Genomic DNA, 20,008 nt, shown 5'->3' on the forward strand with positions numbered 1-20,008 from the left:
TTCCTACATTTTATTATTTCCTTGTTGATCCTGTTCATTTACGCATGCACGCTGTAAATGCTGTGCATGGAAGGAAGTATGCATTTTACCGTGGAATACTGCTGCAGTGAAATTGTGCCGTAGGAGCCGCCGGACTCTTTGAGATAGCTGTCCATGAAGATGATTTCGGCGTTCATCAGCGACCAATAGCCGCAGAAAGCTGAGTTCTTCACAGGAGTCCCTCTCTCATCGTTATCGTACTATCAAAAAAAAAAAGACACCAGAAAATTGTTAGCATGGAAGTCAAACCATTCTCAAACATTTACTGCCTGTATGAGATTCATTTGCTGGAAAAACTGTTGAAAATCAGACCGTGTCATGCTGAGCAAAGGGTAAAGTTTTTGAAAAGCAAGGATAAAGGCAATACCTCTAAAAAATAAAACACATTTAGCAGCCAGTTCAAGGTAGGCACAAAATTGTTTCAAACAAATTTGCTGTATTCATCATCTTTGAAAATATTTCAACTTGTGCTCGAATAAAGAAAATGTATTATGCCACTGAAATGGTGACGTTTTTCAGACGTAACCATCAAAGCAATAGCTCTAAAACACAAACAGTAAGCACAAGTTTGCAGTTTTTTTTTTTTTTTTTTCACTCGTACGGCTATTGAAAACAGGAATTTTTCAGCATCTTTTTGAATTGAAGAGTTTTTTTTTTTTGACGTTCACTGACCTGAGAGCGGTCATCCTCAAAGTCTCTGAAGTATTTCACATCCGCATTTTCTCTGATCAGAATCTCACTGGGACAGTGAGCGCTCAGCATCTTCTCCAGGGCCGACTTCACCTGTTCACAGTCACACACACACACACACACACACAACTTAGTATTTAACGCTCTTCTGCAGCATCTACATCAGAGCACAGGCTGTTCAATCCAAAAATGAGCAGGTTCATTCAAAAACAGGAACGAGCCACTATTCACCTCAACTTACTTTGACAAAATAATTACTAATATTAACATGTGCAATGAATTATTATTGTATTATTAGCTAGGTATTGCCTTTTTAAGACTTCAGTTTATACAAATGTTAAGATTTTGAGGATGGATTTGCATGCATTTCCTTGGATTGCATTCTGAATTTCAGGTTGGAAACTTTTAGGCAATAAAGTGACAGATCTTTTACTGAAATATTGCGTTTCCTAGAATATGTAGTGGGTAATTCATTCTGTGTTTCATATACTTTTTCACCTACGCACCTGTCACTAATATTTTTCTCTGAGGTGTGCAAGAAATTTTATTGTCTAAATGTTTCTGCATCCAAATCCATCCTCGTAAATTAAAAGTAACGAGGCTGGTGGATAATCATCAAGGTCAAGAACAGACAGTCACAGGACTTTTAATCATTTCACAAGGACAGACCTCAGCCTCAGTCGCATTGAAGGCGATGGGCTCTGTGGGAATTCCTCCCCACAGCAGAGTAAACGTCTCCATGCTGCCACTTCCTTTGGTGACCTCAGAGACGGTAACGTTTGTGTCAAAGCCATAAACCTCAGCGTGAAGGTCTTCAAAGTCACCTGCAGTCGGGGAAAACACAGGTCGGGTTTCTTAGGATGTCGTCAGCAGAAGTTATCAAAGGATTTATTGTACTTTTGCGGCTGCAGCACAGTAAAATATTGATTGTTGAGTGTAGCGCCTACATGTATAAGGTATATTGTCTTGCACAGTCCAAAATCTTGAAACATTTAATCAGCATAAAACTGCTTAGTGGAAACAAAAAATTGCTAACATGTCTCTGCACTAATGCCACCGAGGCAAAGCACTGTGCATATATGGGAGATACAGACATCAGGCCCCTTAATAGAAGTCCTGGTCAAATTCAAGTCAGGTTTCAAGCTTTCCGTCATGAGTCTGAGTCAAATTTCAAGCAACTTTTGAAGAAATCCACAGTCAGTTGGTTTTCCAAGTCTGTTACTTTTGCAGTCTTTAATTAAATGAAATGTTGATATAACCTTAAGACCGTAAAGCTGTAAAGTTCTGTAATCAAATGCTTCAACAAAAGGTGCTACAGCTGATGCCGTGCTTCTGTTTATCAGATCTGTGCATCGACGCATCGTTCAGATATGCCTTAGCTGTGCCATAATTGCACGCAATCTCATGCAAAACGTTTTATAGGGTGCACTAAATGCTTTATAGACTCATTCTTCATGCGTGACTACGCTAAAGACCCAGTAGAGTGTGAAGTCATTTGAAACCTGTCTGCTGGAGTCTGAGGTGAATCTGAGTCTGGTGAGGATTTCCCCCCTCTTCCTCTTACCTCTGTCAGAGGTGAATGTGACGGTGTAATGGCCTCCTTGACCGTGCTCCTGTTTGGTGACCTGCACTGTGTCGGGTTTAATGGACCAGAGGCTGTTCAGAGCTGCTTCCACCACCTCTGGAGAGGCGCTGACAGGGATCGGTCCTGAATAAGAAAAACAAAATGCCTCTAAGCAAATGTATCGTCTGTCTGAGGAAACTCTTCAGGGAAAGTCACCTGGTGTTTTTCCAGTTTTCAAGCTTTAGGAGATTGAATTTTACAGGGACTCCTTAAGCTAAAAGTTTATGCTCTCATGTGAATGCAACATGATTTGGAAGAATAAATCATCAATCTGTCCTTTGAATATAAATATTACAGCACATACAACACCATCAGCATTACCAGTGTTTGCTTCGCCGTAGCCCAGGGAGTAGTAGGTGCTCCCGCAGAGATGGCTGGCACAGTCGCTGCTGACGCTCACCCTCTGCACCTCTTTGACTGTAACCAAGTCGCTGGGCCAGGACTCAAACGTAACCACCTGGGCAACGGCGCAAAATAAGAGGAGGTGAAGAGAGGGCAATTGAAGAGAATATGCTGTGTTAGCAGGCAGAAAAGTGATAACCTTTAAAAGCATAATCCACCCTCGGAGAGTCCTACACTATTAAATTTCATCGGTGTGTGATGTTCGATGCATTTCAGGAGCTGGTTTATGACTGAGCATTGTGTTGTTATTTTCATGGTCCGTCAACACGCCTGGACTGCTTTTACTCCAGTTACGGGTGTGAGTTTGTTCCTTTCAGGGAGTGAAAGTAGAGTAAAAGCAAGAGAGTGAGGATTCACCCAGGCATGAAAGTATGTATCATGCCCAGTACTCAAAACCCAACAGGTCTTGTGTCATTCTGGTCTGTTGAGGCTGCAGCAAAACCTGACATTTTCTATAAAACACTGTGCAGTGCAAGAAACTCTCTCGATGTGACAACACCAAACAACAAATCTGGCTTGCTATTTTTTAACAGCAAAGTGCTTTAAGGTGGATTTTTCTTTTAATACAGCTGGGGAAAAAATGTATTTCATCATGCCTCTGTGAACTGAAGTAACTGAAATTAGTACAAGTCATATTTTCAAACTTAAGGATTATTGCTGAAAAATGAAAAAGTACAGGTAAAAAGCAGTTAATGTGTTTTGATTGATCAGCAACACACTGCATGTTAGACCCACAGAGTCCTCATTGGTCTTGAGGTCAGTGGGGAGACTGGGTCGCAGGAAATGATGTGAATTGTGTATTTATCATATCACCGAGTTACGTTATGTTACCTGTGTCTCATCATAGACGTCATAATTCGCCACGATATTCTGCACCTCATTGACAGCATCGTCAGTCTGGTCTTGTGTAAAAGTGCTTTCCTCTGTGAAGAGGCCGATGTTGACAGACCCCACTCCTCCATAGTCCTGGTGCAGGACTTCCATGTAGTAGCTACAGGAAAAAACAAGGATTCAATTGTCATCGGCATCACCTTGAAAGCTGATATGCTTTCATGGCTGATATTTTGGAAGAGCTTAATGGGGTAACAGCCGTGTACTCACGCTTTTCCTTTCTCCAGAGCCATTACTTCAGATGTTTGTGATGACAGTGAGTAGTAGCTGGGCACATAATAACTCTGATATGCAATTTTCACCTGAAATAGAGGTCATGACGTCATGTAACATCAGCAGTGCTCTGTGGTAAAAATGGGAATTGTGCAGCATTCGTTGCAAAGAAAGAAAAAAGTAAAATATGAAGAGTTTCACTAAAAAAATCCCTTAATCGTACCACAAAATTTTTAAAACAGTGTCCAATCTATGTTATCATTCTGTCAGTGTATGATTTAACCCACCTATCACTGTGTTATTATTTTTTTCAAATGGTTGATTGATTGATTATGGATGAACTTTACCAGTAAATAAAGATTTGTGCTCACGAGTACTGATGTCTAAGTCATACCTTGTGCTCTGGGCGGCTGGAGTTGCTGAGGTAGAGCTCACACCGGTCGTCACACTTGATGGACAGTTTGTAATCGGCTGTCCTTGGTGGGACAAAGAAGCCTCTGGACCGCGTGGTCATACGGGTCACGTCCCGCGGGAAGACGTAAGGCAGGGAGTCAAACCACTTTGCCCAGTATCCAGGTTTACTCTCGTTGTAGCTCATTATTTCCTCCAGCGACCGAGGCCGGGTGTCATTCCAGAACTCCACCGTCAGGCCTCTGCCGCCTGCAGGCAGGGTTCGATTTGAAAAATGAGGAAATTATTTAGGAATTTATGAACATGGACATCACATCGCCATCATTGCTAACTTTCTGCCAAACAAACAAAAAAAGTTACTTATCAGCTACGTTCTGCTTTTATAATTAAACACTGGTACATTATTCTCTGTTACCCCCTGGTCTCGGTGAGCGCTCTTCTCTGATTGGCCGGCAGGTGTGTGTTTAAACCGTGAATTGCACACGCAGTTTGGCTCAAGTTTAATCATCGTTCTAAAGTCATCCGCTACCCAACGTGTAACCATAGCAACATTATAAAACAGCAGCTGTCAGAGCTTATCGGTTATCAACAGCGGGGAGCACAGCTGACTTATCGAAACACATCGGTGGGATTTTTTTATTGCATAAGACATCACAGCCTCCCAAGATCTCCTTCGCCCTGAGAGGAGACCAGAACCTCGCCCATTTTTCCACCACAGTTTCCTCCTTTTCCCTTAATACTGTTGGCTAATGACGGTGGTGTAAGCGAGATCATGAATCCGTAGGTGTGCAGTAAACAGCTTTAAGGTTTAACACACACCTACTTGATGATTATCCCTTACCTAATTAATCTAGACCATGAAGACGCACAGTGTGTGTGATTAGGCATGTGATGACTGGATGATAGCTACAAGATGGAAGATGAACTTTTAAGTCCATAGACAGATCAAAATATCACAGTTTTTAAATTTAAAGGCAAAATAAATGCACAACAAATAACAATTTCACTCAGTTTGTTTGGTGATACATAAGAAAAACCTGATGCAAGAGGTTATAATTTCACCACTGATTGCCAGTTCTGCTGCCGGTGTCAGCTCTGTTAACCATTTTGTGCGTGATGAATACTTCAAAATAAGGGCTCTTGACCTTGCTGATGGTTATATCTATTCTTGGACTGATTGCTTGGTTTTGAGCACCCGAGAAAAAAACATGCTTGAGTGTATTGAGTGTTTTGTTAGTCCAATAAAACTTGATGCAAAAGCCTCTATGAATCAAAAAATAATAATAATTGCACAAATATGCTGTTGACTTCAGATCCCTCCTTTTGTCCGGTGCATACTTCATGATAAGCACCCTTGTCACAATTACGCAGCAGATTATGTTGTCCTACTAGACAGCACATCAAAGTCTCAGGGCTGTTGATCGAGTGTGATAACAAGTGAGGGGGCAAGTGGGCTGTGACAGCACCGCTTTGTTGACGAGTGGAAAGACAGATGCTTCAGATTCCTCCACCTGTCAAGATCTGAATTGATGCCGATGTGCGTTGCTGCTCTTCAGATAACAAGACAGCAGACAAAAAAGCAATGAGACCGATCGAGACAAGTGTCGGTTGCATCGCTTCAAAGACAGAGAGAGAGAGAGGAGAGGGGTTCTCACCCGGGTAGCCTGTCATGTTGCTCATCGGCTGTGCTGCAGTCTTGCATATAATTCTGTCATCAGACACACTCTGGATTTCACAATGCCTGCCTGGAGAAAATCAGGGTGAGCGACTGTAAGCATCTCATGGTAATATTCCACTGACACATATAATCGGCACACAGGCTTAACTGAGAGACATAGTTTGCCCCAAAATGAAAATTCAATCTCTGCTCGTGTGTGTGTGTGTGTGTGTGTGTGTGTGTGTGTGTGTGTGTGTTTGGCTTTCGTACAAACCCCAGTAGAGTTTCCACTGACATACGGTTGAGAAGATAAAGACTACATTTTCATTTTGACGTCAAAGTCTGCCTTAAATCTTTATGGAAATGTGAGAAAAGACTTGAAATTCAAGACTTGCAACTATCTCACAAAACCATCTCACATGACTTGAGACTTACAATCTCACAGCTTACCAAGAGCAATCTGTGGATCAGCAGCACGTTAAAACACCCATGAAGGCTTTTTAAAGACTATTGTTTAACACAATGCAGCAGGTGGTTTGTCACGGTCTGCTGTGTTTCTATGCTTTTTGAACCTTCATTCCTCTGTGTTGTCCTTTCATAGTCTTATCCGGTACAGTACACACACACACACACACACACACACACACAAACACACACGCACTTTGTATTGTTGAAAAGGATAACATTACCAGACTTGAAAAGGATTACATTACCAGACTTGACACAACACATTTTGTAACGTTCTGCTTGTCGAGACACGCATCATTCATGATTCATTTGTTCACGGTGAACACTGTGTACCATCTGATAATGTCAACAAAAACACCACAGCGCACGACATAATCGATTTTTAAGTGTCGCTGTCAGACGTGATTCTTGCTCACATTGCTTGCCTTTTGAAATAGTAAAAAAAATAAAAAAATAAATAAATACCACTGACCCCCTCTTTATCCACAGTAGCCTTTGAATTACAACTTTTACTGGCTATATTCACTTTTTCACGAGCCAAACAGGTTTTAAAAACAGAAAATAAGCTCCAAATGATCCATTGAAGTGGCTGATGGGGGAAACTAATATGCAAGTGAGAGATACACTTGACTGGCAGCTGGCTTCAGAGTGATGGTGATTACCTCCTACGAGCACAACCGCATCAGCGTCTGTTTCGTCAAAGAAGCGGCCGTGGATGGTCAGCACGGTTCCACCAAGTACACTCCCACTCGAGGGAGAGACTCCTGTCACCTCTGAATGAAAGAGGCACAGTATACATCGTAATAACAAGTACGGATACTGCAAAATAACTAAACATGAACCGTTTTTTTTTGTGAGTATAATCAAGCATGGCATGTTTCTCTTGTACCTGCATAGGTCTGAAACATGGAGAGCTTGTCCAGAGATGAAATCCTGAACAGGTTCTTGTCTGGCTGACTCCTGTGAATTTAAGGCCAAGAATTAATATCTCTTCCCATAACGCTGCTGATGAATCTCCAAAACTTTAATGTTTCAGCAACTACAGAGAACCTAAGGGTTGTGGAAACTGTGCAGCACCTAATAGTAAGGCTGAAACATGAGATTTTTTTTTTTTTTTCATTTCTCACATGACCACAATGAGAATTTACAGTTTAGTGCTTTGATTTTACCTTCCAAACTCATCATCCAGAATGTAACTCAAGTTGTGGTGCCCTGTTATGAACACACATATTGCATTTGTTAAAGGCTATTTCAAAAAAATATATATATATATCTTTCATTGGTAACAACTTCACTTTCAAGCCAAAGTGACTTACCGACGTAGGTGCCTGTCATTTTGCAGCTCATGTAGCCCCATTGAGAAGATTCGCTGTCCAGTGTCAGGCCGTAGCTGAGGGGGAACATTACACAGACTTAGTATTTACTACATGAAACCAACAATGTTTGAGATTGCTTGATATCTATTACATAAAATTTATTTCATACATCCAATTTTATTTGGTGTAACTGGTTTCGATGCACTATTGATCACACAGAAAAGACTGCTCTGGAGCTGAAGCTGCTATAAAACATGTCTTGTGTTTATGTAAGTAACAGATCTGCTGTCCACGGGACGTTTTGCCCCGTCCAGTGTTACAGTGCAGTGTGTGTGTGAGATCTTGGCGTTCCTGTGCTGCTCTAAGGTGTCAGAAGGTCCTGCGTCAGTGTCACTAGGAGAAACTGCCACACATTTACTTCTGATGAAGTGATTTTAGTTCTGATCACGATGCACCCACAGACACACGACTTACAGCTCATCTGAGTCCGGCTTGAGGAGTTCACATGGCATCCCTCCCATGTAGCTTCTGCAATGAGCAAGGAACGAGAGGCATTAAAATGTGTGTGCATATGCATCAAAAATCTGCATTTTAAAACATTTGTACAAATGGAGTAACTAATTAGCCAGCTGGGTATCATTTGCCTCCACTGGAAAAACAATATCCAATTTAACAGGTTATTTTTTCTGGTGTTGAGAGTCAAATTCTTATGTTTTTTTTTTTTTTTTTTTTTTTTGTAAAATGAGTGAAAAATGGCACTGGGATGAGCTAATCTTTGCTAAGATAATCAAGTTGTTTCCAAAAAAAAAAAAAAAAAAAAAAAACCTGGCATCAAAAGTTATTTTCTTCATAGTTGTGGAGTGATCTGCCTTACCTGTCAACATTTATAACTAAAAAAAGGCATCTTTGACAGGAATATGTTTAAATTAGATTTTTTTTTTTTTTTTAATTGATGTTTTGCCTGTTTACCTCAGAAATCTGACATTGAGGCCATTGGAGCTTTTGGCAGTGTTGCTTCCATACACATCAGTGTAGATCCGTCCTCGCAGCGTCACCACGGTGCCTGTGTTTTCAGTGTGGGTGTAAGGATCAAGTATAAATTCCACTGTTTATTTATTGTATGCCTCTTCACAATGTACACTGTAAAAGCATAAGCTACATGAGGACAACTGTACCTGGGGGACCACTGACCGGACTCATGGAGTAGATGGTGGGAGTGCGATACCAGACCGCCTGAGGAGAGAAACAAACAAACCAGGGAGACAAAACTCAAAACTCAGAATGACTGAATAAACCACAAATTGCAATATCAGTATCTTAACATCAAATATGTGTAAAATGGGGCATCTGAGCTGTGTGAGACCCTGTGATTTGTTGTGAAAAACGTACGTAGATACTGCAGTGGTACGGTTTGTAATCACCCCGACATATTTGGCGGTCAGGAATGGGAACTCCATCCACACTGACATGGACCACATACTGGCCGCTGGGCATGGGCCTGTCACACACACAAAAAGGTGATACACACAGCATGCACTCTGGCTACCTGCTCACGATCGATATCACAACTTAAGACATCTGGCTGATGAGATTTAACCATGTGAACTGATGGTTTCCTCAAAGGGTACATGAATTAAGAGGGATTTTTTTTCCCACGCAGGCCTGTGTGTTTTACATGCAGAGTCTACCTGGTGTAGCACATGATCTGGTTGCCATGTGTGGAGTCTCTCTCCACATCGCAGGGGATTGACAGAGTGTCTGACACCAGAGTCACGCGGTTCCCAAACGTGTCATCCGCCGGATTCAGCTGGAACTGCCTTTCCTGGGCAAAACCTGCAGCACAGACCCACATAAACCATTTTATGTCATATGGCCGAGACGGCACAGTTACAGGGAATAGCTGGAAATTGGACTCTTAGTATATTTGGAAACACATAATCTAGTATTACAGCTATTTTGCAGCCCATTTTGACAAATGTAACCACTCCAGATTAACAAGACTATTTCCTATTGGCTACAAAGACCACTCTTACGATCTTCATAATCTGTCTATAATTCATTGTTAACAACAACAACAACAACAACAAAAAAAGCAATAACATTACTCGTTTGAACTTTTGAACTGGGTTTGAACAGAACAGGTGCAACCTTTCCTAAAATTCGGAATTTTTAAATAACCCCAAAAAGTCCTATCATAGTGCAGACAAATTCTAGTGTATTTGAGGAAGACCGTGCCGACAAACTGTGACCATCTTGACTCGTTATAAACACAAACAGACGCAGTTATCAGTGCCGCTTTACCTTCTCCTGAAATAGTGAGGCGTGTTGCACCATACGCGCTTCCTCTCCTTGGAGATACCGAGTCGATTTTTTGGGCATCTGGAAGGAAAATAAATGACGGTCTATTTTGGAGACAGACGCACATTGATCAGGAATTTTAGAAGCCTGATATTATAATGGCACAGAAAATCAGTGCTACAGTGATATCATAGCAGATAAAAAGTGGATATGACCCCAGAAGGCCAATAAAAACACAGTTGTGCACCACAGTAAATCTCTGTAGAAGATTAGGCTTAAAGGAACAGGATTTGTGGATGAAATAAATTTAAAAGCATTTGTAGCCTAACTAATTTAGTCTGTGATGCTTAGCTCCGGTTGCCTACTCACAGCAGCAGCAGCACCAGCAGCAAAGCGCCAGGAGGAGAGCCAGAGGTCGGTGCAGCCGCGGCGAGGCGCGCTCCATCCCGGGACGTTTACCTGCTGTGATGTTCCTCAGCTGATCCTGCGCGGCCCAGGTCTGCCACACAAACCCACCATCAAACAAGCAGAACCAGGGAGAGGTCTTACTTCACACACCCAAGTTTTCCGTGCTTTTAAGAAAATCAACACAAAGCACAAACCCTTATCATATCCCTTATCCCCCATCCCTTATGATAAAGTCGGAATCCTATAATAAATTTTAGAGGGTCACTATAAAAATTCAACAGCCGTGAATCAGTTCTTATAACTCTAGCAGAGGGAAAACACCATAAATTATCAGAGGGCCACTAAACTGGACACTGAGTAGCCTACCGCAGACAGACGCAGGTTTCCACGAGGTTATTATAAAAATATTACAAGTGATTTTCCGATATTTACATCAGTATCAATGCCAAAAAATGTTGAAAAGTGTAAGAATTGCAAACAAGGATGAACTAGGCTAGTGATCCATTTGTAATGATAATAAAAACTAAAATAATATGAAACCAAGTGCTGGAAACACATTTACCTGTACATGCAAATGCCCAGAGAGAGAGAGAATCACTGTGTGTGTGTATGCAGGAAAACAGCAGCACTTTATACTGACAAGTGACGTCCCACACCTGAAACTGGGAGGGCATTGTTGGGACTGTCTACACACACACACACACACACACACACACACACACACACACACACACACACACACACACACACACACACACACTTGTAACCCTGTAACAGATAGGTAAAAGGATCCACAAGACTATAAAACAGTTGTTCAAATAACAAAATGGGTCGTTGAAACAGGAGCAGTTTCATAATTTCATGAATGTAAAAGCTCCTGTGGGTTAAATTTTAGTGATTTTTACTGTGGCACGTCTGCATTTCAGTGTCACTCTATTTGTCATAAACGATGACAGGGGCACATGGTTCTCTTTAACAGATTTTTGTGTGTTACCTAATCTGCCCCTTCGTTCAAATGGTCAAACCTGGGAGTAAACTCTTGCACCAAAGGAACGCAGTTAAAAACCTTCTCACTTCAGCTACATCATTTTAACCAAATTTTGCAATAATTAAAAAGAATGCCAAGCGAAGTAAAGGCCATGTTTGATTAATCACACTGTACTGGACACCGAAATTGGTTTGGTGGTTTACTAGACATGCTGAGCAGACAGAAATGAGACTCCCAATGCAAAATCTGCATGAATCATCATGCGCCCACTCGTCTGTGTCCTTTCATCAACCTCTCTCTCTCACTCAACTTCCTCTGCAAACCCCTAAATAGCCAGAAGGAGTGTGACATCACTTCCTGCATATGGATGTGTCATTCAGTTGTTGTCAAGAGTCTGAAATGGGGAGCAGTGACAACATCTTAGAGGGTGTAAATCACATAGTTTCATCACAACACGATAATTATATCGATTCTTTGGACATACCGTTATGCCCATTTAACACGATCAGTTTCATTACAGTGCTGTGTTTCTGTCCCCGGTTGTTTGGCCAGATTCAACATTTTCCTGGGCGTTTTATCTCGTCAGATAAAATGGTTGTTTTGGTGTGGGATTTGTCAGTTGACCCGTCTTTCCTCTGAAATCCACAATATTTCCACTACTGCTGTTTTTTTTTCCAGGGAGGGGTGTAGATATCCTTATTTTATTTTTCTTGGCTGATGGCCGTGGCTTCCAGTATCTGCCTGGCACTGTTTGAAATGTTTAAGAAGGCGGGAATTTCTTGGGAATTTCCAAATAAAGACATATCTCTAAGATGATGGTATAGATTGTTTCACTCCTACTTAACAGCTGGAAAAAAGGCATTAAACAAGCAGCCTGCCGTGTGCTGCCATCATCCCAAAACGTTAACAATAGACGAAAGGGAAATGGAAACAGTCACAAGGACCCAAATGCAGACCAGGGAGTCAAAGCTGAGACCTTGAAGTCTTTGCAGAGGTTTGTCGTCTGGAGCTCAGGTGTTGACAGAGCTAACAGAACAGCAACAGGCCGAGACGAGAGGGAACTGGCCAAGAAGCAGAGAGGAAAGTAACTCGTTATATTTACTCATGCTACTGTCACTAAGTCGCTTTTTGTGTATTTGTTGTTGTTTTTTTTGAGTACTTTCAAAAGTTAGTAATTCTACTTTTACTTAAGTACACTTTTGCTGAAGTATTGTACATTTTAAATCACATTCACTATACAGAGGACAAATTCTGCATGCTCTCTGTAAGCATCAGAAACTAGGCCCTAGCAGATTATGGGGCCTTTCACAGTAAACGGTCATTTAGCAAAGATTAGAGGAGTAATCTGGCTTTACTTGTTTGATGCACATTTTTCCAAAATTTCCAGTAAAAGGAATCTCATTTGAACTTTGTGCTCTTGTCCTTTTCAGAATTTCATTGGTCAAGATCGCCTCTGTTGTGTCTAAAAAGCAACTTGGTAACTTTTACTCCGAGTACATTTCACGAGTTACTTTTTACTTGGAGAAGATTGACACAGTTGTACTTTTATTTGAAAGTAAGTTAAAGTATCATCACTGTAACAATACTCTTTCCACCACTGCTAAGAATGACCTGAGAGCAAATGATGTGGCTCATGCAGGGAAACAAGCTGGGTGAGACTATGGGAGAACAGGAAGGACAAAAAGGCACAATAGAGAAAACAAAGTCACAGGATTGCAACAGGGAACAACAAGAACGCACAAATGACACATGTTGGGTGTCAGCCAGCTTGCTGAAGTGATAAAATGTCCCTATCCTGATCCTCACATCGGGGAAATTCACTTTGAGGTGTATTTAATCGCATCAACTGTAACGGCTGTTTGTTCTGTGCAGCTGATCAAAGGAGGTTGAGCGAGATGCGCCGATACACGTGCATCAGGCATCAGGGTCTGAACCTGCTGAACAACATTTCTGCTCTGGGTTCTTCCCTTTACACACTCTCAGACCTTGTGGAAAAGGCACGTTAGCTGATGTCATACACCATAGGCAGCCTCTGACAGAGTGATACCGCTCCTCTTGGTGTTTGCGTGGCAGTCTGGTATGTCCTCTGATGGAGAGACACACAGCAGCACCGACCTTCAGGAAACCGTGAGGGATTTTCACCTCAAAAGGTCTCTCACTGTTCACAGCATGAAAATGTCTGACGTGGAAAACATGCGCTGTATATTATCTGCACCAAAGAAGCTCCTGTGAGATGTGTAAAAGTCATTATCAGTGTTTCAAAGACATGCTGCGGTGTCTAAATGCCCAGTTCATAAGGACAGATAATAAATCATGCAGTGATACGGGACTCCATCAGAACACCAAAAGTATTTCCACAAAGATATTTCTGGGCTCTCCTTACGTAAGGTCCGGAGCAGATAATGGTGCTTGTGTCACTTTTGTTTACAGCTATTTTTAGCTCAAACCAGCCGTCATGCCACATTCCAAGAAAACGATGGCGAAAGGAGGATGAACCGTTTGAGTTTTTTCCCCTTTGAGGAACAACTCATTCGTTCATCACCAACAAAAAGGTCATTGGGTCATGAGGTGTCTTTCTTTTGATGGTACCATTTCTGTAGAAAAACATGACAGGACCAGCATTGACCAAAAATAGGCATGGCTTTATTTCATTTTTCTCCAAAAACGCATAACAATAAACTAAAATCAATATCAAAACACATGATAAAAAATAAAAATAACACTTCAGCGTTGCTCACAATGAGAACAAACATCTGTATGGGTTTTTTTTTTGTTGTTTTTATTATTGTGGACCTACAGTGAGTAAAAAAATGCCTAAGACTGGAATCATCCGCTTCACAAGGTTGCATGTTGAGCTAGAAAAGCTCTGATTCTCTGCAGGAGTTCTTTCTTCACGCTATCGGGGACAAGTGCTGCACAGGACAGAGGGGAGAAAAAGAAGAATACAAAATATTTACGAAACCATAACATAACTTCACATAACCCATTGCTTTTGAAATGCACTAAGTGGATTCAACATGAATTTAGATAAGCATGTGTATGTAGCTTTGAATGGAAAGAATATAATCACTTCCACAATTTAGTGAAAACTGATTAATCCATCAGTCCAACAGCAGAAAGAGAAGGCATTATATTTCAGCTAATTGATGAACTGATAATAATCTTGAGAATCAATTTATCATTTTAGTCATACGCCAAATAAAAATACCAAATATTTGGGGTTTACAGCTTTACAAATGTTATGTTATTTGCTTTATTCCCTGTTTCATATTATTTCAATATCAACAGGCTATGTTGGACCTGTTTTGATGGCAAATCAGAGAAGATTTAAGACATCACTTTCTACTCTACGTTTAATTCTATATGTTGTGAAGGGCATTTGCAGGTTTTTTTTATTTTTTTTTTTTACATTTACTACCTAAATAACTGATTCACTGAAAAAGAGACCTCATATATTTGGCATGATACGTTTAGGTTTATTTTTTGCACAGTTTAAAAAAATATATACATATAAAAAAAATGACAAAAGGTAACAAGTGATCTGCAGTCCAGTGGGCTTATTTGAAGCCTCCACCTAAAAACTGTTACATTTTTAAAGGATGATAGAAAACAAGCAGTTAACCTACAGACTATGATAGTGACAACATATTTATGTATATAGAAAAGAACAATATTAACAATAATAATGCCAAAATGAGACACAGAAAATAAATGTGTGATGTGTTTAAGTGAGTGTGGGGATAGTGGTTAGTAGTAATAACAGTTATACATAAGGATAATAATTATTACTGGAGAAAAATATGGATATGAAGTGAAAGGAAAAAACACTGTGATACTTTTATGTTTGTGAATGAATGGGGAAAAAAGCGACAAAGGAGTGTGTGTTTGATGTGTGTGAGCCGCTGTGTGAGTGAGTACCTCTGCCTTTGGGTGTGACTTCTGTGACCAGGTCCTCCACTGTGACGTGCTCCAGGCCCTTTTCCCTGATCACGTCTGAAACAAATGTTTATTAAGATTTATTTTAATAATGCACGTGTTTCAGGACGTGGTGCTCGCTCCCTGCCTCCCTCACAAGTGACGGGACTAATCTGCTGTTTGTGTCTCACTGACTGACTGCTGCATATATATAATAAAAGAAAAGAAATATTAAAAACAATGTACAACAATAAAATAGCATGGTAGACTAAAATTACAACAATAAAAAATACTAAATATTAAAAACAAATATATGAAAAAAAAAACAATAAAATAATATTAAATAAAATAAAAACAAAGATAAAAAATAGTTATGAAAACCAGTGGAAAAATTAAAGCTATAACATTAACGCCAAAATAAAAGCCAGATCGAAAAGGTTGGTCTTCAGATTCCTTTTGAAAACTGTGATATGCAGGGGAAGTGTGTGCCATGAAAACAGAAGGCAGTCTCACTGTGAGTGAACTGACACACACACACACACACACACACACACACACACACACACACACACACAAACAAACAATACCTTTGCAGTGTGCTTTCAGCTGATCCTTCCAGCCACACTCCACCAGCTTGGCCCTGAGCAGTTCTTTCAACCTAAAGCCACACATTAAAGTTGTTATACACAAATTAAAAATATGATACCTTCACATTTACAAACACCTTTTTTGACCCCCGTAATTTAAACCTCCAGAAAACGCTTGTAATAATAATAATAATTAAAAAAAATATCTCCCAAGTTTAAATGTCAGGTATTTTATGCATCTTGTGAGTGTCTAAATAGCCCTTTAAATAAAACATAACCTCCCACTTAACCTCCTTATAGATCAAAATTCTTGTGTAAATCATGTTTTTACCTCCCAAATGTCACATTAACCATCAGTGGCTCTCACATTATCAGAATCAGAATCAGAATCAGAATACTTTATTGATCCCCAGGGGGAAATTACTTTTTGTTGCAATAACAACTCCCACTCAAAGTGTAAAGTAAAAAGAGCAATTAGTCAAGAAAAATAAAGAAGGAATATAAATATAAATATAAATATATATAGAATAAAAAGAAAGAAAAAATATACGTACAAGTGCAAACATGGACAGGAGTTATTGCACTATAGGTTATTGCACCTAAGTATGGTATTGAATATGGGTTATTGCACAGGTTATTGCACATAAGTATGGTATACAAATATGGATTATTGCACAGGTTATTGCACATAAGTATGGTATAGAATATGGATTATTGCACAGGTTATTGCACATAAGTATGGTATAGAATATGGATTATTGCACAGGTTATTGCACATAAGTATGGTATTGAATATGGATGAATGAATATGGATATGGATTTATGTTAGCTGGGGCTCACAAAGCAGAGGTTTATGTGTTTTCTGACAATTATAAATGTCATGTTACAGCTCCTCGGTGTGCAAAATGTGTATAAATGTTGATATCTCTTTTATGTTTTATGCAGCTAAAAAAAAAAAAAAAAAAAAAAAAGAAGAAGAAGAAAGAAAGCCCAGAGAAACCACGGTGCGTACAAAACGTGAAGACGGCTCGTGTGAATGTCATATTTACCCACTAAATTAGTACAATTAATGACATAGGAAGCATAGATCATGTATGCAAAGAGGTAAAACATTGATTAGAAGCTGACTCCAGAGATTATAATCGGGGTTAAATCGACTGATGACCACCACAGCTCGCTCACCGTTCCCGTTCGCCCATTTCTATCAACTTCTGGTTTATCGCGGCTCTCATCTGGGAGTCTTTGCTCATGATCCGCCTGGGGAGGAAACACAAGCGACAACAGTTTAGCGTTGGACTGGACGAGATCGGAGCAGCAGACAAAGAGAAATGGCTTCAAATCGCCAGGTAAACGCCACCTTTGTCGAGCAAAATCAGCTGGGGAAGACTCAGTCCCTGCACACGACTAAAACACCGCCGTGGGAAACATCATGAAGGCGTAACGGTTCCGCTTGCACCGCTGGGTGAAAAGCTGATAATAGTCTTTTAAATCATATAAAAGACGATATTTGTTAAGTTTATGCGACAGATTAATATTTATTTAAAAATTAGAGAGGGAAAAAAGAGGACTCAATTTAAGCGAAAAAAATAAAAAATAAAAAAAAAGGTTGGTGTCCGTTTTAAAATGGTGCCGGGTGACACCAAACAGGAAACGCGTGTCTCATCTCGCTCTGCACAGAATTTGTTTTATTTTGTTGTTGTTGTTGTTGTTTTTCCTCTTCCTGCTTGTGAGTTGAGTAAGTCAGACACGCTTTCCAAAGCATGGCCGCATCAAATTATTCGCTGAAGGTCAACAGGGAGCTTTTGGACCCTAATTTTGAAAGTTACAGGCTGTCTCTGGACGCCATAGCGACTTACAACGTTGAGCTGGATGCTGGTGAGAGAAACTAGACTCACACACACACACACACACACACACACACACACACACACACACACACACACACACACACACACACACACACACACACACACACTGACAGCAGGGTAAAAGCTCTGGTACCTTTCTGTTTCACATGTTGCCATACATCTCTTATTGGTAATATCATATTTATACCACTTTCAGGGGGTGCAGATTAATCAACAATGTGCTTTAGTGATGATACTCAAACTGTGCCACTACCACCAGGCCATACTATAGCCCTGTGGTTCTCAAAATAGGGCCCGGGGACCCTCTGGGATCCTCGAGTGGGTTGCAAGAGGTCTCCACCAAAGGGATGAGGCCTGTTTACAGAGGAAGAGAACGTAAAACACGGGGGAAAAAAGATAAAACAAATTGCTAAAATACTTCAAATGAGGTTTAAAAGCAAAGTGTGTGTTTGGTACAGCGTCTGTCATGAGGTGTTTTAGTCAGAGGCCATAGAGGAGAAGAAGATTTGCGGCCTATTTTTAAAAGCAGCTACAGATGGGAAGCATGGAATAACTTCTGCTGTTTGGTTCCACATTTTTTCAGCCTTTTTTAGTCCAGCTGGGACAATATCCTCATCCTCCGATACTAGCCTATATACTGTCACGATACTCGAGTTGTGATTCGATATTGTGATTTATTGTGATTTTTAAAAAAAAATATTTTAATGGTCCTAGTTTGTGGTTGTGAAGTTTTATGAGGCTCACTATAGGTCATTTTATACAGTGACGTCAAGTTTCAAGAACTGGTCTCACTACAGTGAAATGGCTGCTGTGGGGTCTAACATCATCACACATGAATCACATGCGGCTCATTGAATCCACAAGAGTCTCAGCTCTCCAGTCAAAGCCGACTGATGCAACTCCAAGACTGTTTAGGCCCCAGTCTGCTCAAACACACCGTTATACAACAGGCCACAAGAACACATGTGGACTGCATGGGATCAGCAGAAGGTGGGCATGTCTGCAAAGGGGAGAGCCGTGGCTGCTCACAGAGAGCCCATTTTCATTCACAGATCTAGAGGTCAGAGGTCAAGGGGCCTCCTTCAAAATGCAAGTTTTTCCCTTCAACAAAATTTGCCTAACTTTGGAGCGTTATTGCTGACAGTCTAGCAGGAGATGCTTGGTACCAACAGATTTGTTAGGCTGGTGATTTTCATATGATACCAATATATTTACTTTAAATTGATTCAGTGATTTAAAAAAATGCATTAACAACTGTAAAGGCGGTGTCACCGTGTTTGGTTTTAACTCTGGGAACAGCTAACAGACCGGCTCTGATTACCTGAGGAGACCCTGTCAGTTCACACTCTTTAATGAATGTAAAACAGCAGCTGCTGTGATCATCAGCTCCAGGAGCGCTCTCGCCACACAGGTACACAGTTAGACAGCACTTATTGAACAACAGCAAACATCTGGAGTTCGCATCATCAGAGCATTATGGAGTTGCATGGGTAATAAAGCTTGTCATGGCGTACTGTGTGTCTGTTTGAGGAACTGGTGACATGAAATAGTTTGAGAGCCGCCGCTGTAGCTGTAACACAAACGAGCTGTAGAGGCAGCTGGACTGTGTAGGCGGTAATTAAGATCCATCATAATGAGAACAAAAAGCCAGGAAGAACAGGAAAACACAAATGTAAACATTATAAAGTGCTCTGTCATTTTCATGCTATATCTTCTAAATTGTGTTTTGTTTTGTTTTTTTTTCCCTGGGTATGCTGCAGCTGTGGAAGAGGTGAAGCTGAAGGACAGCCAGTACACCCTGGAGCATGTCCGTGCTTTTGGCATGTACAATTACCTGCACTTAGACCCCTGGTACGAAGACAGTGTTTTCTTTGTGGACTGCAAAGGACGGGTTCTCAATCTCACTGTCACACTGGTAAGCTTGTAAATCTGAGAATCATTTTCCATTTTTTCCCCCCTTTTTTTTGCTTGTAGGTGCAGCTTCTTAGGTGTGTCTCTGAGGCAAATTCCTGTATTCACTGTGCTTTGCCAAATTAAGTGATGGTGATGTGGTTATACTGAGGGTGTTGATGGCGGTTCAGTGCACGCAGCACACCAGTAGGTGGTGACAAAATACTGTGATAGCATCAGTTTTGTCTGACATTAATTTTTGGCTCTTAATTTTGGGACGTGTGAAAGATCTTTGCAAAAATCTCACAATGCTGAAGTTCCAAATGTTGCATAATTTAGTCTG

General features: G+C 40.6%; 3 protein-coding genes across 4 annotated transcripts in view; 1 reads left to right on the plus strand and 2 right to left on the minus strand.

Moving 5' to 3' along the window:
• Positions 1-11,007, minus strand: part of pkhd1l1.1 (PKHD1 like 1, tandem duplicate 1) — a 55,291-nt gene extending 44,284 nt beyond the window's left edge. Inside the window, exons 1-21 of the mRNA XM_030063116.1 lie at positions 10,980-11,007; positions 10,379-10,508; positions 10,013-10,090; positions 9,400-9,544; positions 9,101-9,209; positions 8,887-8,944; positions 8,681-8,774; positions 8,186-8,239; positions 7,712-7,785; positions 7,565-7,607; positions 7,285-7,355; positions 7,058-7,168; positions 5,926-6,015; positions 4,254-4,519; positions 3,857-3,948; positions 3,587-3,746; positions 2,675-2,810; positions 2,294-2,437; positions 1,399-1,553; positions 712-822; positions 90-239 (exon numbers count right to left, since the gene is read on the minus strand). Of these exons, the coding sequence (XP_029918976.1) occupies positions 90-239; positions 712-822; positions 1,399-1,553; positions 2,294-2,437; positions 2,675-2,810; positions 3,587-3,746; positions 3,857-3,948; positions 4,254-4,519; positions 5,926-6,015; positions 7,058-7,168; positions 7,285-7,355; positions 7,565-7,607; positions 7,712-7,785; positions 8,186-8,239; positions 8,681-8,774; positions 8,887-8,944; positions 9,101-9,209; positions 9,400-9,544; positions 10,013-10,090; positions 10,379-10,454 (2,217 nt within the window). The 5' untranslated portion in view covers positions 10,455-10,508; positions 10,980-11,007. The remainder of the gene's footprint in view (positions 1-89; positions 240-711; positions 823-1,398; positions 1,554-2,293; positions 2,438-2,674; positions 2,811-3,586; positions 3,747-3,856; positions 3,949-4,253; positions 4,520-5,925; positions 6,016-7,057; positions 7,169-7,284; positions 7,356-7,564; positions 7,608-7,711; positions 7,786-8,185; positions 8,240-8,680; positions 8,775-8,886; positions 8,945-9,100; positions 9,210-9,399; positions 9,545-10,012; positions 10,091-10,378; positions 10,509-10,979) is intronic.
• A 3,019-nt stretch (positions 11,008-14,026) lies between these two features.
• Positions 14,027-17,403, minus strand: LOC115367404 (transcription and mRNA export factor ENY2-2-like). Of its 2 annotated transcripts, XM_030063119.1 has the most exons (5): positions 17,265-17,403; positions 17,090-17,164; positions 15,908-15,978; positions 15,324-15,398; positions 14,241-14,317 (listed from the first exon to the last, which is right to left on the minus strand). In XM_030063119.1, the coding sequence occupies exons 2-5, from the start codon at positions 17,155-17,157 to the stop codon at positions 14,241-14,243; spliced, it is 291 nt and encodes a 96-aa protein (XP_029918979.1). In that variant the 5' UTR covers positions 17,158-17,164; positions 17,265-17,403. The 2 variants fall into 2 exon arrangements, with proteins under 2 accessions (XP_029918978.1, XP_029918979.1); XM_030063118.1 differs by lacking the exon at positions 17,265-17,403 and having other exon boundaries at positions 14,027-14,317; positions 17,090-17,157.
• A 122-nt stretch (positions 17,404-17,525) lies between these two features.
• nudcd1 (NudC domain containing 1) overlaps positions 17,526-20,008 on the plus strand; it is a 30,882-nt gene continuing 28,399 nt past the window's right edge. Inside the window, exons 1-2 of the mRNA XM_030063117.1 lie at positions 17,526-17,782; positions 19,536-19,690. Coding sequence (XP_029918977.1) covers positions 17,668-17,782; positions 19,536-19,690 — 270 coding nt within the window. The 5' untranslated portion in view covers positions 17,526-17,667. The remainder of the gene's footprint in view (positions 17,783-19,535; positions 19,691-20,008) is intronic.

The sequence above is a fragment of the Myripristis murdjan genome, chromosome 11 (assembly GCF_902150065.1).
Source record: "Myripristis murdjan chromosome 11, fMyrMur1.1, whole genome shotgun sequence".
NCBI lineage: Eukaryota > Metazoa > Chordata > Actinopteri > Holocentriformes > Holocentridae > Myripristis > Myripristis murdjan.